We start from the raw sequence: 16,806 nt of genomic DNA, 5'->3' as shown, positions 1-16,806 counted from the left end.
TGCCAGCCACATGACCTTGGAGGTGTCTATGGACAGCACAGGCTCTTCGGCTTAGAAATGGAGATGAGCATCAACCCCCAGAGTCGGTCACGACTGGACTTAACATCAGGGGAAACCTTTACCTTTTTATAGACATATTATATTGATAATAATATTATCACGTTATACAATATAATACTAATAATAATACCATATAATATTAATTATATGTTATATATTACATATAATATTACAGTATAGTGGTATAGTTCAATATCTTCTATATATATAAAAGAGTGATGGCATCAGGGCAGTGGACAAAACAACAAAACTACAGGCCCCCCAACTTCGAAATTTGACAACACAACCCATCATCCACGGCTCTACATTGATACAACAAAAAGAAAAGAAAAAGTCCTAATTAGAGGGAAAGGAATAATTGTTTTTATCCAATTGCTGCCAGTTAGAGGGCTAAGCTCCACCCACGTGGTCTCCTAGCAACCTACTCAGTCCAGGGGACAGTCACAGTTAGGCCTCAGGCCTCTTCCACACTGCCTATAAGATACAGATTATCTTATTTTAACTGGATTATATGGCAGTGTAGACTCAAGGCCCTTCCACACAGCTATATTACCCATTTAGAATCTTATATTATCTGCTTTGAACTGGAATATCTTGAGTCCACACTGCCAGATAATTCACTTCAGTGTGCATTTTATACAGCTGTATAGAAGGGGCAGTTCTAGGCAGATAATATAAGATTACAAATATACAGTAGTCTCACTAATCCAACATAAACAGTGTCCTCCATCCTCACCACTTTCACAGTACACAAACAACCAAATGCATACTAAACATAAAGACAACCATACAACAGACATTCAATACCACCACTACCTCAACAATTTCTCACCAACACCACCAGACAACGCCACAGCAACGCGTGGCTGGGCACAGCTAGTAGTAATATATAATGCTAATATTGTACTATGCTAATAATATAATATATTGTATGTACGTACAGCTGCTCTGAGTCCCCTTCAGGGTGAGAAGGGTGGGATATAAATGTAATAAATAAATGTAGTAAATGAATAAATAAATAATTTTAGACCTAGGCTCGCCCAAAGTCTGAAATGACTTGAAGGCGCACAACAACAAACCTAATTAACTTGACTATCTCATTGGTCAGAAGCAGGCCCACACTTCCCATTGAAATCCTGATAGGTTTATGTTGGTTAAAATTGTTTTCATTTTTAAATATTGTATTGTTCTTTCGTTGTTGTTGTTGTTGTTGTTTTGCACTACAAATAAGACTTGTGCAGTGCACATAGGAATTGGTTCGTTTTTTGTTTTTTTTTCAAATGATAATTCGGCCCCTCAACAGTCTGAAGGATTGTGGACCGGCCCTCTGCTTAAAAAGTTTGAGGACCCCTGCTTTAGACAATGGTGCTTTCATGTTATTGACCCTGACTTGTTGCAAGTATATGCTCGAAATCATATGGGAACCGGTTCTGACTTGATGTATTGTTATTATTTGAAAGTAACTTCTTTTCTCTGGAACAACTCTTTTCCCAAACATCAGCATTTTCTCTCAAGTGCAGGTCTCTCTCAAATACAGGCCTCTTGCAATTTAGGTCAATCAAAACATATGGGACTTGTAGTCATTACATGTTTCTTTGAAAATTCTCTTTTTAAACCCACGTCCCTCTCAATCTCATTTGTAAAACAAACACAGAAATATCAGGCCATCCGCCTATGTGAATATTCCACCACAGAAATGATTATTTAAACCTTCTTCCACCTTCCGTAACTTCTCAAATTATATTAAATGTATTGAGAAACAGTCTTCATATGGGAAGAAACAGTAACTTGTTTTATTTATAGCATTCTTGTGACATAGGCATAATAGTTACAATTTCATAATTGCTTGGTGGTTGAGTAACAATGTCTCAGTGCAGCTTTCCTTCAATCTTTTCCTTTTACACAGAAAGGATTACTTTATGACTACATAGAGACAGATTTTTTATTATTTTCAACTTATTTTTCTGACTACTTCTTATTTACATCACCATCATTTCTACCCCGCCCTCCTCACCCGTAGGAACTCAAAGCACCATCCCTTAACATACTCCTTGACCCTTATTTACTGACTAGTAAGTTATCATGACCTTCCAGCTAGCTCCTTCCCTTCCTAACTGACTTCAACTCCCATAGAATGTTCAGTTTTTTTCTTCCAACTGCCATCCTTGACTCTCATTTTTCAAATCTTGGCACCCGCTCATTTGCATACAACCAATCGGGTTGCCCCTATGCAAAATAGCTCCTTTCCTGGTGCTGCTGCCCTCTGAGAATCACAAAATGGCTGTTCACACGACAGCCCTATAAGGTAGGTCATGTCCCAACATCAACAAACATATTTAAAATCTACATTATAACTAGGCATTTTGCTACAGATGGCAATTAATTAAGAGAGCAAAGTTGTGGTAGAAGCTTTTGTAGGCTAAAATCCTTATCATACTACACTGTTATGGCGCTGTTATTCCATTTTAACTTCCAAGCCAACATCCCACAGAATCCCAGGAGTGACAGTTTAGGAAGAAGTATTTAGGATTCTCAGCCATGGAGGTCTTGGACCTCACTAAACTACAAAATCCAGAATCCCATGGGATGCAGTATGGCCATTAAAGTGGAATAGAGCTGCCGTGGTGCAGTGAGTTAAACCCTTGTGCCGGCTGGAGTGCTGATCTGAAGAATGGGTTGCTGACCTGAAGGTTGCCGGTTCAAAACCGTGAGACAGGGTGAACTCCTGTCTATTAGCTCTAGCTTGCGAGAGAAGCCTCCCAGCAGGATAACACATCTGGGAGTCCCCTTAGCAACGTCTCTGTAGACGGCCAATTATCTCACACCAGAAACAACTTGCAGTATGTTCTCAAGTTGCTTCTGACACGATAAAAAATTAAAGTGGAATAATAGTACTATAGCAGTGGAGTGTGATAATACCATATGTCTACTTTCTCAGATGCAACCGTGTATGCATTAACATAGAGCCAACCTATGAATTTCATAGGTTTTTGCCTCCCAGGGGAGGAATTATCAAGGAGGGTTTACCAACTCAAAGGTGGTTTACCTTGAAAATATAGTCTACAGCATTTGTCTCTCATCCAAAAGCTAAGCTGTCTGACTCTAGTTCGCTTCCAAGATCAGACAGCCCTGAAGATAATTACGTTCTTGAAGGCATGCACACATACAAACAGTCCACTTCTTAATGATTGGAGAGTTATTATCAGAGCTTTAAAACACAGTTGTACAAGGCAGGTTATAGTCACTAGGTGGTGCAATTAGAACATCTGAATTGTCTTTTGTATCACAAGACAGGCAACTAGTTTAAGAGATGCAAGTGCCCTTTTATAACTGAGCAGATGTAGATGAGCAATATTTCAGTTCATAGTTCACTAGCATTCCTTCTCTTTTAAAACATTAGCATGAAGGAGTGTCTTTTCTGACTGACGCTGTTTGAAATAGATGAAAGAATCTAAAAATATTAATAATTTTCTCCAGAACTGGGTTTCCATGGAAAGAACTCTATCTCGTCACCCAAAATTTCTGGGTCTCTTTAAAATGAGTGTTATCCTCTTGGATGGTAATTGCTAAAAACTGGAAGAGTGCAATGACCTTTCTGGTACTGGAAAACTAAATTAAAGAAGGTCTCATTAATGGAAACTGGAAGAGAGGAGAAGAGAAGGGCATATATAATTCCATATGTTTTGGAATTTTTAAAAAATCACTTGATAGTGAGAATAAAATAATCTAGCAGCTGCTAGGAATTGCCAAAAAAATAGCCAGGAGCAACAAAAGCTAGATATTTTTAAAAACCACAGGAATTACAGCAACACATATCACATTCTCTCAACACATTTGTTCTGCCTGGAGGAACCCTAAATTCCATCTCATGGAAGAAATAATGCAGATTCTTCTTGGCATTGCAAAAGCCAGAGCTGTATTTTCAACACTGGTCAACCTCAAAATAGACTTTCCACTTTTGAATGAAAATTTTATCCCTAGTGAGTGGGTGAGAATGGTGGGCTGAACACATACCGAAATTCTGCAGGAGGAGCATGGCATCAGCTAGACTCCAGTAGATTTAGTGGGGATTTTTGTATTCGCTTTGTTTTAAATGGTGACCAAAGTGTGTGATTGTTAGCACTATGAGGCCCCATGAAAAGAAAGGCAGGATATAACAGTAAATAATAATAATAATAATAATAATAATAATAATAATAATAATAATAATAATAATAATAAACCAGATGATTAAGGCTATCTTGAGTTAATTCATGCTGGCCAGCTGAAGAAGCTCGTATTAGCATCCCATGTAAGCAATTTCATTTTGTTTCTTTTTGTTTGAAGTGTTTACAGCTGTGTTCACCCATAATAGCAAACAGTTTGTGTGCTGGAGCATAAATCAACACATAATTCTTCTGATAGATTAGTGAAAAATCATACAGAATAGATATCTGTTCAGCTTACTAGCCATTCAGTTACTTATCTTAAACGCAGGAGGGCAGCTGGTGTTCAAGCAGTCACATGATAGCTCAACTCTACTAACTTAAAAGAGTAACCCAAAAATGATTTTTGCCATTAACTGCTTCACTGTTTATTGTACATTTTATAACCAGAGAGTCAGTGTAGCATAGTGGTTTGAGCATTTGACTATGAACATTGGAGAACTGGATTTGAATCCCTGTTTGGCCATAGAAACCCATTGGGTACCTTGGACAAGTCACACACTCTTGGCCTCAAAGGGAAGCAAAGACAAAAAAAAACTTCATCTGAACAAATCTTGTAAAAAGGAAGGCATGATAGTTTGTAGTGCACATGCGCCACATTGACCCACAGGTGAAATAAGCATGCCACAACAGGCTCATGTATGCCACCCTCTGTAATCCTGCAGAGCAGCAAGGTACAGATGCTTAGATGCCCTATACATTCTAATTTATTCTCCTTTTTTGTAGCACATAGTGAAGGGAAGACTCCTGCAGCCGCAACACAGAGAAAAGGAAAAGGAACTGCTCCGATCAAAGGTTAAAGCAAGAGCATGAAACTTAGCAACATATTGAATACCTTACTAAAGTCTTCACAAACAGGTCATTGGAAAATTTGGGGAGAAAATCTGGATGGATTCTCACCTTGTCATGGTGAGGGGGCTTGCGTGTTCCTATGAACCTGTGGGCGTAACCACCGGAGTCATGCACTCCCAGGGAGGGGCGCAGGGGAGGTTCCAGACTGAGCACAATCTGAAGACCTCAACAGCAGATCAGGTTGAAGATAACATGGTATGTGTTACAATGGCTGTGAAGATGTAAGATGGCTGCAACAGATTGATTAGCCACCGTCGTTGTGTTAACCACGCCACTGGTTGGGACCCTCACTCTGTGAAGACTGTGTGTTGATCAGCTATGCACCAACCTCTACACATTAAAAAAACTCACACACAGGCGCCTTCCAAGAATTTGGAAGGCCATTATACTTGGACAACCAGGGATTGCCAAAGTAAGCTATACTTTGAGATATAGCAATCTTTCTGCAATCATCGGTAAGGGAAATTGTCTTTGCATCTCTCATTGGTGATGCCATGAAACTTCATTGTGGTTTTGTTTTTAAAAAATTTCTTGGTTGAAGTATCAAGAGTCCTTTAGATGAATTGCGATAATATGTGTACCTAGAAAGGTCAAAAACATTTTTTATTGTTGTTTCAAGATTCCTCTCTGTAAGTGTAAAATCTTCATTTCCGTAGGTGTTTGAACACCTGGCATTTTCTTCTGTAGGCATTAGTGGCTGGAGGTTACTTGCTTAATAAACTCTGAAAATGTTGACAGCTGTGTTGTGGCTAGATGCTGGCCACATTTAGTTCCACCTGCTTTGACAAGAAGTTGGAAAAAAACTATTGGCAGTTTGTATTTTACCAGACACAGTGAAAAAGGTTTGAGCAGGTGGGCAGCATCTGGGGGGCAGATGCTGCTGAGGAAGGGAAACAGAAAAATTGTTTTTGTTTTCATTTTGATTGTTCTCGGGCAAGTAACAAGTATTGACCACATAGACAGCTGGAACTCACATAGTCCTGCAGCCATTGATTGTTTGTTTTCATGTACACTGGGTCCTTGATATTCACCAGGGTTTCGTTCCAGGACATGCACACGCGGATACCAAAATCAATAGATGCTCAAGTCCATTATATACAATGACGTATTAAAATGGCAAGATTAAAGTTTCCCTTTGGGATTTTAAAAAATATTTTCAAGCTATGTATGATTAAATTTATGGATGGGGAATCCATGGATACATAGGGCCAACTATGTTAAAAATCCAGTTCCTTACAACTCTTCACTTCAACCATCATAAATATTTTGGGGAGCAATTCTATGGCTATATCTCACACCTCTGAGGATGCCTGCCATAGATGTGGGTGAAACGTCAGTAGAGAATGCTTTTGGAACATGGCCATACAGCCCGAAAAACTCACAAAAACCCAATTCTATGGATGCTTTAAAACCAGAAGAGGGATCTCAGGCTGCATGGAAGTGTTGCTCTGCTGGTGGAAAGGGAGGTTTCCTGGCAGATGAGTACTAACATCAAGGAGGCCTTGCTGACATAGGTGCTCATTGCTGATGTAAGGCTCCAAGCAGGACATTCTGGGGGCATGGTGTGAACAGATTTGATCCATAGGAACAAAAACCATTCACATCCATAGTTTAAGCCCAAAACTATATCAGACCTGGATCTGACAGTTAATTTCCTTCTCTTTGTCATGGATGGAAACAACAACAACACACCACCATCTCCTATCATGGCCTCATCAAGCTGACATGGATAAGAGGAACTCTATGCAAGGAGATGGCATGCCCTTTGGTATTTCACAAATGAAACAGGAACATATGTGGCCAGATGACATTACCGTTTGGTCAACATAGCAACATGGCGGAAGGTACTAATAAGGAAGAACAAATAATCTAGAAAGGCTTGCTTTTGTCTGAGCCTACTTCTGTTTCTGCCTTACTCTTCTGAGATGTGTGCTAATTGCTTTTGCATTTTGAATTCAATTTGCAGCAACTGAAATAAGTTGAGGATAAAGAGCAAATGGGGAGAAATGGATGGGGAAAGTAGATTAAAAGGTGAGAGACAACAGAAGATTAATCAGGTTGAACTTTCCAGACTGGGAGATTTAGGGGTATGAAATTATCCTCTCAAATGGGGATTGATCTGCTGCAATCCTAAGCACAGTTTCTGATACAAGGATATGCAACTTGTGCACTCCAAGATCCTTCACCATGCACCATGTAAAGTAGATTTCAAGGCAGTAACTATCCAGTAACGACTGGAGGCCTGCAAGATTCTAACAAGAAGCCACCTTGATCCCATTTTTGGGAGAAAGTTCTAATATAAATTTAATACATAAATATACCTTAATATTTCCCATTGAAACACACATATAGTTGTGCTATTAATCGCTGATAGAAAACATTGAGATTTGTTGGTATTTCCACCGAATTCCTTCAGATGATGATTCATTAAAATAATAATAAAGGGTTCTTTATTTATACTTGTCTAACGTAGGTGCAGCACACACTAATTATAATGATTTAACATGGAGGACAAGCACTTCCAGAGGCATCTTGTTGTGTGAGGGGGCACAATTTCAGTGATGAGCTGGGCCTGAAACGAACTGCCAAAGATACTAATTATCTGTCTACTTTATCCAATTTGTTCTGGTTCAAACTGAGTTTGAAAAAAAAGGATAAAGATCTCCATAAAGAAAATCTTATTATTTTCTGCTTCACTTAGTGGCATTACTGAAAAATGAAACTTCTAGAAACCTTTTTGGCCATAAGTCTCTCCCAACAGTCATCCCATTAACTTGATTCCAAGTCCCTGAAATGCCATAATCTATTTTATTACCTTTGACTGAGGGAAGGGGTAGATTCAGAAATAATTTGTGATGAAAATAACGTATTATGTTGTTGAAGGCTTTCATGGCCAGAGTCACAGGGTTGTTGTGCTTTTTCCAGGCTGTATGGCCATGTTCCAGAAGCATTCTCTCCTGACATTTGCCCATATGGTAGGCATCCTCAGAGGTTGTGAGGTATATTGTAAAACTAAGCAAGGGAGGTTTATATATCTGTGGAAGGTCCAGGGTGGGAGAAAGAACTCTTATCTGTTGGAGGCTAGTGTGAATGTTGTAATTAATCACCTTGATTAGCATTAATGGATTTGCAAGCTTCATTCCTGCCTGGGGGAATCCTTTGTTCTGAGGTGTTAGCTGCCCCTGATTGATTCATGTCTGTAATTCCTCTGTTTTCAACATTTGTTGTTTATTTGTTCAGTCACTTCCAACTCTTCGTAACCTCATAGACTAGCCCACACCAGAGCTCCCTGTCGGCCATCGCCACCCCAAGCTCCTTCAAGGTTAAGTCAGTCCCTTCAAAGATACCATCCATCCATCTTGCCCATGGGCGACCCCTCTTCCTCTTTCCTTCCATTTTCCCCAGCATAATTCTCTTCTCCAAGCTTTCCTGTCTTCTCATTATGTGGTCAAAGTATTTCATCTTTGCCTTTAGTATCCTTCCCTCCATTGAGCAGCCGGGCATTATTTCCTGGAGTATCGGTTGGAATTGGAATTTTCCTCCAACACCATAGTTCAAAAGTGTCTATCTTCCATGACCTTCCCGTCTTGGGTATCCTTTCATGGTTTAGCTCATGGCATTGTTGAGGCACCCAAGCTCCAGCGCCACAAAACGATCCTTTGCAGGAGGTTTTCAACATATTTCTTCTTTATCTCTGCTTCTTACAGGCTTCCTCTTCTCAGCAACAGCATTGGAGCCAGTGCCCTTTTCCTTCTACCCAAGTTGAGTTGTGGCATTCTAACAGCCTATCCCCCCACCCCACCCCCCACCACCCAGTTCAATACCACTTTAGCTGTGGTACCTTTTAAACCAGATATTCAATAACAATTTTTGCAGAACTCCAAAGATACTTGCATTCCCATGCACCCCTCGAATTCAATGCAAAACCAAAATTTTGTCCTCAGTGTCCAGTAGTGCTCTTCAAAGCCTTCCACCCTTTGTGGAAGTTGCCCACTCTGGTTGAGACTTACCTTGACAACTGTCTATTTATTGCAGAAATGATGTGTTTATTTATTGATAACATTCCTACCCTCCTTTGCTCCTCTTCAAGAGAGAAATGCTTAAAGTTGGTACCATTTGACAAATTGGATACATCTGAGGAGCTCCACATGTAGATGCATCCTCCTCTATGGACCTCCAAAATATATGAGAGGCTTCTGTGCTATTACATCTGATAGGAGCTACTACTATTTTGCATAAAATACTGATTTTTATTAGGGCAAATGAGGGATTCTTAGCATCTGCTGCCTGTTGTGAGACACATCCATGACCTAAAAGTGGGGTGGGCAACCTATGGCCACACGGTGCTCATCATAATTTCTTATGGCCCATAGAATTTGGGTGGAGGGGATGAACTGGCATAGAGAGTTAAAGAGAAGGGAAGGATTTCATCCTGCAGAGTCACTAGTTTTTTTTCTTTTTCTTTTCTTTTCTTTTCTTTTTTTTTTTTTGATCTAGTTCCACATCAGTTTTACAGGCTTGGAACCAAGAACCAAAATGTTCTATAAAACTATTTTAGGAGGATGCTAGTTGGCTTACTTAGGCTGCAGTTTGTTGTATTTATCTATACAATTAAAAGCTTTCAAAAGACACTGGGCAATTACTATGAGTACATAATGCATGTTTCCGAATGGTTAGAAAACTAGTGTTAATACTGATGTATAATCATCACAATACACAATTTGGAATAGAAGAGTACTGAGCTTGTTCCATCCACATCTTGGGCTGGTTTTTGTTTTACATTCAGCAAGATATTGGTTGTTTAACACTTTGGACAACCACAAATCAAAAATGACAATTTAATCAGGGACCATTGTTCACGATAAATATTTATTTGTTAATGGCAAATTAACACGGTTAAACTACAGAAACTAAAGACATTTGGGAATATTGGCAGAGTTTTCCTTATTTTAAAAGACAATTCACACAGTGAGGTGAAGATACTTGTTTTCTGTAGTTCAACATTAGGATTGTTGTTCAATCATTATTTTGAAGTAAAGTGAGGTATCATTTCCAAACGGTTTTTTTTGACAGTAACAGAAGCAGGCTGCTGTGGATTTCCCAAACAAAACTTTGCACTCCTGTGAGTCCCTCTGTGAGCACAAGTAGCAGCAAATTTGAATTTGGCTAAAGTAGGCATGCCAATTTTCTCTATCCATCAATCCTGTACATTTAGAGGATGACATTCTTTCATACCTTATTCAGCAGAGAGAAGTCACTCAGTTACCCAGGAGAGCTTGTAAGTCTCATCACAGAACAGCTTGAATGTTTTCCTTAACATGATTACCTGGAGATGTGTTAGGAGTATCTCACAAAAAACAAGCAAATCACAATTACTACAGGACTTACTTCATGATATCACTTATTTCCCACATATCTCTCAGCGGGACACAGCCTGGAAACATTTCTTTTTCAAATATAAATAATGTGTTAATTATTTCCTTTAGCAAAAGTAACGCCTTCCAACAGTCTCTCACTGGGAGAGTGGTGGGAAAGGAGCAATGTCATGTGATAAGCCCAAGGTACAGATCCTGTTGTCCTGCTGTGATTGCAATTTGCATGGCTCATATGATATACTTTTCAGACTACAAATCCCACAATTCCCCAGCCAACACAGCCCTTGATGATGATGAGAGAGGTAGACCAATACATCTGAGGAAAGCTGGCCTAGAGACTCCAAGTGAAAGGTTCTGGCTTTGTGGAATCAGTACAGCAGTTGATGGGATACACCTAGTATGATGGGAATGGTAAAGCAGCCATAGCTCTCCCCCCAGCTATGTGCCACTCTTTACCATCTACACGTTCAGTTCTCATACTGGAAACAGCTGGGACTTATCAGACTGTCTAGTCTAAGATCCATTTTTGTTCATTTTCCGTAAAGCCCAAGGCAATACTGTGTCCAGCAAGGAGTTCCTCCTCTTCCTGATCATCCATGGTGCAGGGACCTCAATAATGGCTGGATCAACATCATCCTTGTTGCCTGAATAGCAGGAGGCATGGCTTGTTTCAAGTAGCAGGACTGAGGAATAGGTGACCCTTCTGATGTCTCTGCACTGAAAATCCCTAATGTAGATTGATGAAAGTAACAGTCCAACATCTGGAGAACCAAAGGTTCCCCATTCCTGCTTTCAAAATAAATATTTAGTCTGTCCATACACAAGCATGTAACTGAATGTGTAAGAAACTGCCACAATCTCTTTGTCTCCACTTCCTAAACCAATGCTACATGTCTGCATTCCTTTGCTGCTTTTGTTTAATTCATAAACATAGTTAATAAGCAAGCTTGTTTGAGAAATTGTGCAATTGTTCAGCACTTTGTGATCAAGTATGACATCTGGTCCAGGCATTATTCACACTTGGGATATCAACATAGCCAAAATAATTTTCAGTCTCCCCCACTCCTCCATTTAGAACAACTTTTGGGAGTTCACTAGCTGTAATCGAGAAAATGTGCAATACAGTAGCTACAAATCATTCCAGCAGTCCTGTTAAACCAACATTCCCTGACTTGATGCCTCCAATGGCCATGCTGGGGACGGAGGGAAATGTAATCCAACATACTGTAGCTGCTTTAGGTTTTGGAAGACTGTCCTAAAGAGCATGAATGTAGTGCTTGGTCTCCACAATGAATATAATATTTTAGGCCTTAGCCAACAGGACTGCTTGGGATGAATTATTTTAATTACAAAAGGCCTATAGTGGATTTGAAGGGCTATGCATGTTAATGTCCAAACCATGAAATCCCATGTATTGCCATTCCTTCATCTTGTGTGGTCCCTTTTTTTCACCCATCCATAATACAATTGTTATCCATAGTGGATGGCTCAGTATTGACTATCTGTATAAGGCATGTAGTCAGTCAGTACTCTCTTCCTTTGTTCATTTCAGAGTTTCCAGTTTACTGAGGTCAGCCTGTGTGATGGAAAACACTCTTTGGTGGAAGAACTTGCCATCTCCTGTGATGAAGAGTGTAGATTCCAGCTCAGCAATGTTTTACATCTGATTCTGTAATTATATTTATCTCTATTCATTAATTGGAGATATCACTAATATTCACCCATTAGAAAAAGGAAGACATTGGAAAAGACAGCAGCAAATGGGGGAATCTGTCCGCCTGGCAAGAGTATGGGGACTCATGGAATCAGGAGCCCTAGGGGCTTCCATGAACCGGGTGAGGATCCACAATAAGCCACAGAAACCCAGAGGTGCTTCTCTCCTGGCCTGCTTCCCAACATGTGGAGGGAAATAGCTGCTAGACAGCTAAAGACACATATTTGTATTGTGAGGACATTAAAACATGAGCATGGAACATCTCTATGAAACTGGGCTGCCATTGTTGACCATCAAAGTCTACATCCCATTCTCATATCACAGGCTGAGCATCCCTTATCCAGAAATCTAAAATCCAAACTGTTCCAAAATTGTCCACATGTGTGGCTGAGATAGTGATGCTTTGTTTCTGATGGTTCAATGTACACAAACTTGATTTCATGCACAAAATTATTAAAAAATAATGTATAAAAATCACCTTCAGGCTATGTGTATAGGGAATATATGAAGCATTAATGCATTTCTTGTTTAGATTTGGATCCCAATTTTAAAAGACCTCTTTATATACATATATCAAAATACAGGTATTCCAAAATCCAAAACATTTGTGGTCCCAAGTATTTCGGATAAGGGATATTCAACCGATATGACAATATGCCTTTCATTCTGCGTGTATCTTTGGCCTACAAGTGCTTGTAGAAAAATAATAATACCAGAACCATACTTTATTAAGACAGCTTCATTTTAAGCAGATGGACAAGCCAGACAACGTGCCTCTCAATGTGTCCTTAGAATGAAATCCACGCTTCCATGCACTGCTCCAGCCAAATCGTAGCCTGACAGGAAAGAACATATGGTGAAGAACTACCAGTGAAGTAGGTCAGCAAGCAGAGTTGAAAAGGGCATATATGAGTGGAGTGGACTTCTGAAAAGTCTGGAGATTTGGGCGGGGTCCTTCAAAGGAATGTAAACAATGAACAAACATGGAGAGAGATGCTGTACCTCACTCCTCTGCCTCCACCTCCCCATCCAACAAAGACCTTCTTCCAGGATGTTGCCGCTTCTCTTCTCCCCGGCCTTGGCTGACGCTATCTAGCAACTCAAGCAGCAAGCTGCTTTTGCTGCATTCCAGGGAATCCTGCAGGTCACAGGGAGCAGTGTAATCTGGACTCTCCGAACTCAGATACCTCTTCCCTGGATGCTGCCGTTTCTCCAGGTTCTGCTCTACTTCCTCGGTCTCTTCATCCCAACTTCGCTTTCCAGGGTGCTGTCGCTTGCTGTATGCCAGGTATCTCTTACCTGGATGCTGCCTCTTAGATAATTCATTCAGATAAGCCAGTTGGCTGTTGGGGGTGTTGAGGTATTGTTCCCACAGGGACCGTCTGCCTGGATGCTGCCTCTTCTGCAGTTCTGAGTAGAGATTAAAACCATCATCTTGGTCTCTTTTCCCAGGATGTTGCCTCTTTTCCAGACTGTATAGATCTCTTTTCCCAGGGTGCTGCCTTTTAGTGATCTGGTCCAATTGGGGAGTAACTAAATCTGTCCAATCAAATGTGAAACATTGTTAATAACATTCAGAGCCACAATGTGATAATGGTTTGAGTATTAGAATATAAACTCAGAAAGTTGGTTTCTGTTCCTTCGAGTCTCCTATCAACTTAGGGTAGAATTAATGCAGGTTGCCACCACTTCACCCGGAATGGTGCAATGGGTTAAACCCTTGTGCCAGCTGAACTGCTGACCTGAAGGTTGGCAGTTTGAATCCGTGAGACGGGGTGAGCTCCCGTCCATCAGATCTAGCTTGCGGGGACATGAGGAAAGCTTCCCAGCAGGATGGTAATACATCTGGGCATGACCTGGGCAATATCTCTGTAGATGGCCAATTCTTTCACACCAGAAGCAACTTGCAGTATGTTCTCAAGTTGCTTCTGACACAATAAAAAAAAAACCACTTCAACCAACATGGTTCAATGTTTGGAATCATGAGATTTGTGGCTTTACCTGTTCTAAAAGGAACTATGAACAAGCTGTTTCATACTAGCCTTATATTGAACATAGAAGGGAAAGTTTAAAAACGTGCTTTAGCTTTAAAATTAAAACAATATCAGTATGACTTGACCATTGCTTTATGATACCAAAAGAGATAGGTGTCTGTCTTGCAGTTGTCATTGACATCAACTAAATTACAATCCACTTTGAAAACCTTTCAGAAAAGAAAAGGGACATCCAATCTCCCTCAATATCTACTTATTCTATAGCCGCCAATTCAACTAACCATGGCTGTATATAATGAAAGTTGATTTCTACAGGGTATCTATGATGGGTCCTGGAACCAAATCCCAGCAGATACAGGGGACCCAATATATAAACAAGAAAGCCATTTCAGCTGCTAAAGTCTGTTTCACACCATACGATCATTGATCTTTAATACAATGCCATACCTGCATTCCATGGAATCCTGGGACTTCTAATTTAATTTAGACCTTTCTGGCAGAGCATTTGGCATACCACACAAAACTACAAATCCCAGGAACCCATAGAATGCAGTATCAAAGTGCAATAATTGTGTAGTGTGAGAGACCTAAATAATTAAACATACCTTTGTTGGGATCCTCTTCATCCTCTTCCATTTTTCTAAAAACAGACCTCAAGATGATGCTCTCTGCCCTTTGGAAAATGTCATCCAAATGAGCCTTTTCCTCATTCTCATCTTCTTCTGGAAATGACTGCCCCAAATTGCCACAGACACTGGTGAAAGCCAGGGAGAAGAGAAGCAGGAGCAGATGAACAGATGCCATGGTGGGAATCCAAGTCCTGCAAGAGAAACATGGTGATGGAGAACAAAATAGGTAACATATGCAACATCCTTAATGACTCAGAGAAACATGGTATACTCATGAAGATAGAGGTCCCAGTGGTGCAGTGTGTCAAACCCTTGTGCCAGCAGGACTGTTGACTTGAGAGTTTGGTTGTTGACCTGGAGGTTTCCGATTCAAATCCAAACCAAGGAGAGCATGGATGAGCTCTCTCTATCAGCTCCAGCTCCATGTGGTGACATGAGAGAAGCCTCCCACAAGGATGGTAAAAACATCAAAACATCCGGGTGTTCCCTGGGCAACGTCCTTGTAGATGGCCAATTCTCTCATACCAGAAGCGACTTGCAGTTTCTCAAGTCGCTCCTGACACAGAAAAAAAAACTCATGAAAATAAACCCAGGCTCTTGCGTCATTATCTAGCCCTGTTGAAGTTGCCTGCAGAAATGATCATTTGGTCTCCTGTAATTTTTCTGGACATTCCCTCAGTTTGCATGAGCATCTTCAAATGACTTGGGAAGTTTGCCTTTGAGCAAAGATGAAGGCTGAATCAGCATGGATTCGTGCTGATTTAGTTTTATCATCCCCTTTTCATGATAAATATCTTTCTCTCCCTCTCTGTCTGTGTGTCTTCCCACAGACACAAAAACATCTTCTCCTTAGTATTGACCTGAATTCTTTTTACTTACCAAAGAACTAGAGCTTCATTTCAAAACATCAAATCAGATTTTGTTTCACACTATACATACTGGGAATAAAACAAAGTAAGCAACACAAATGTGCATACTTAAAATGGAGTTTTAGCAAATAATTACATTATGGCTTGCCTAAAACGTATACTATTTTAAAAGAGCTCTTAAAAACATTCACAAAAATCAATTTTTTATTTTAACTGAATTTCTAAAGCTCTCAAAACATTTTGAAACATGAACAAGTGGATGTTATTTCACACTGTGGATAGTAATTTGAAGCACTTTTAAACTCCATTAGCCTAAATCATTAGATTTAGGCTAATGAGTGAGTAGATGTCAGAACAGAACATTTTTTCAATATATTTGCCAGGCTTTCCCTTTCTGATTTAATACCTGGCAAGTGAAGAACCATCATTTTTCAGGCATTTCAAACTGATTTGGAGTTATTTTGCTGTCTAATTGTTGGAATTCACCTGTTTAAAATGGAAGACATTGCTAGTTAAAAGAAACACACACTTTCTGATTTAAAGTTTTACAAAGCTGTGGCTTTAAAAAAGGCATTTGTCCTCCAATAAATAGCATGGTTTTATAACCATCAATAGCATAGCTCAAGAACTGCGTCTATTAGCTTACAGGCATGTGCTGCTTCTTGGTTGCAGTAGTTAATAAGAAGGAAAAAGTTTTTAATGCAAGCAGACCTGGCAATTACATTTAAATAGAAATTACCTTCTCTCCTGGTGTTTTACTCCTCGGCGGAGGTTTCCAGAGGGTTGCTTGAGCTCCCTATGTTTCTGCAGCTGTTAATGCGTCTGAGCTTCAAAGTTGCCTTTCCCTTCTGAGCACATGAGGCATCCAAGAGAACTGCTGCTGAGTTCTCCTTTGTGGGCTACTTCTTCTCTCCCTCTTATACCCTCCTGCCTCTGAAGAACTTATTACGCAAATCACTGTGAGGTAATGTACACAATAGGTTGTGTTTCCCCGGCCTCTCCCCCTTTCAATGATGTCAGCCATCCGAAAATTGCGTGTATGTTAAAATCCTGAGAGTTGCGAGCTGACCTCACAATACTCCCAAGTTCCGGGAGAAGGGGAGAAATG

At 40.1% G+C, this 16,806-nt stretch overlaps 1 protein-coding gene across 1 annotated transcript; it reads right to left on the bottom strand.

Moving 5' to 3' along the window:
- Nucleotides 1-9,967: 9,967 nt before the first annotated feature.
- Nucleotides 9,968-16,604, bottom strand: trh (thyrotropin releasing hormone). The gene is made up of 3 exons (XM_003217744.4): nt 16,438-16,604; nt 14,806-15,020; nt 9,968-13,745 (listed from the first exon to the last, which is right to left on the bottom strand). The coding sequence occupies exons 2-3, from the start codon at nt 15,002-15,004 to the stop codon at nt 13,210-13,212; spliced, it is 735 nt and encodes a 244-aa protein (XP_003217792.2). The 5' UTR covers nt 15,005-15,020; nt 16,438-16,604; the 3' UTR covers nt 9,968-13,209.
- Between the last annotated feature and the right edge of the window lie 202 nt (nt 16,605-16,806).

The sequence above is a fragment of the Anolis carolinensis genome, chromosome 2, assembly GCF_035594765.1.
Source record: "Anolis carolinensis isolate JA03-04 chromosome 2, rAnoCar3.1.pri, whole genome shotgun sequence".
Classification (NCBI taxonomy): domain Eukaryota; kingdom Metazoa; phylum Chordata; class Lepidosauria; order Squamata; family Dactyloidae; genus Anolis; species Anolis carolinensis.
Note: the sequence above shows the minus strand (reverse complement) of the source record. Positions and strands in the feature narration are given on the sequence as shown.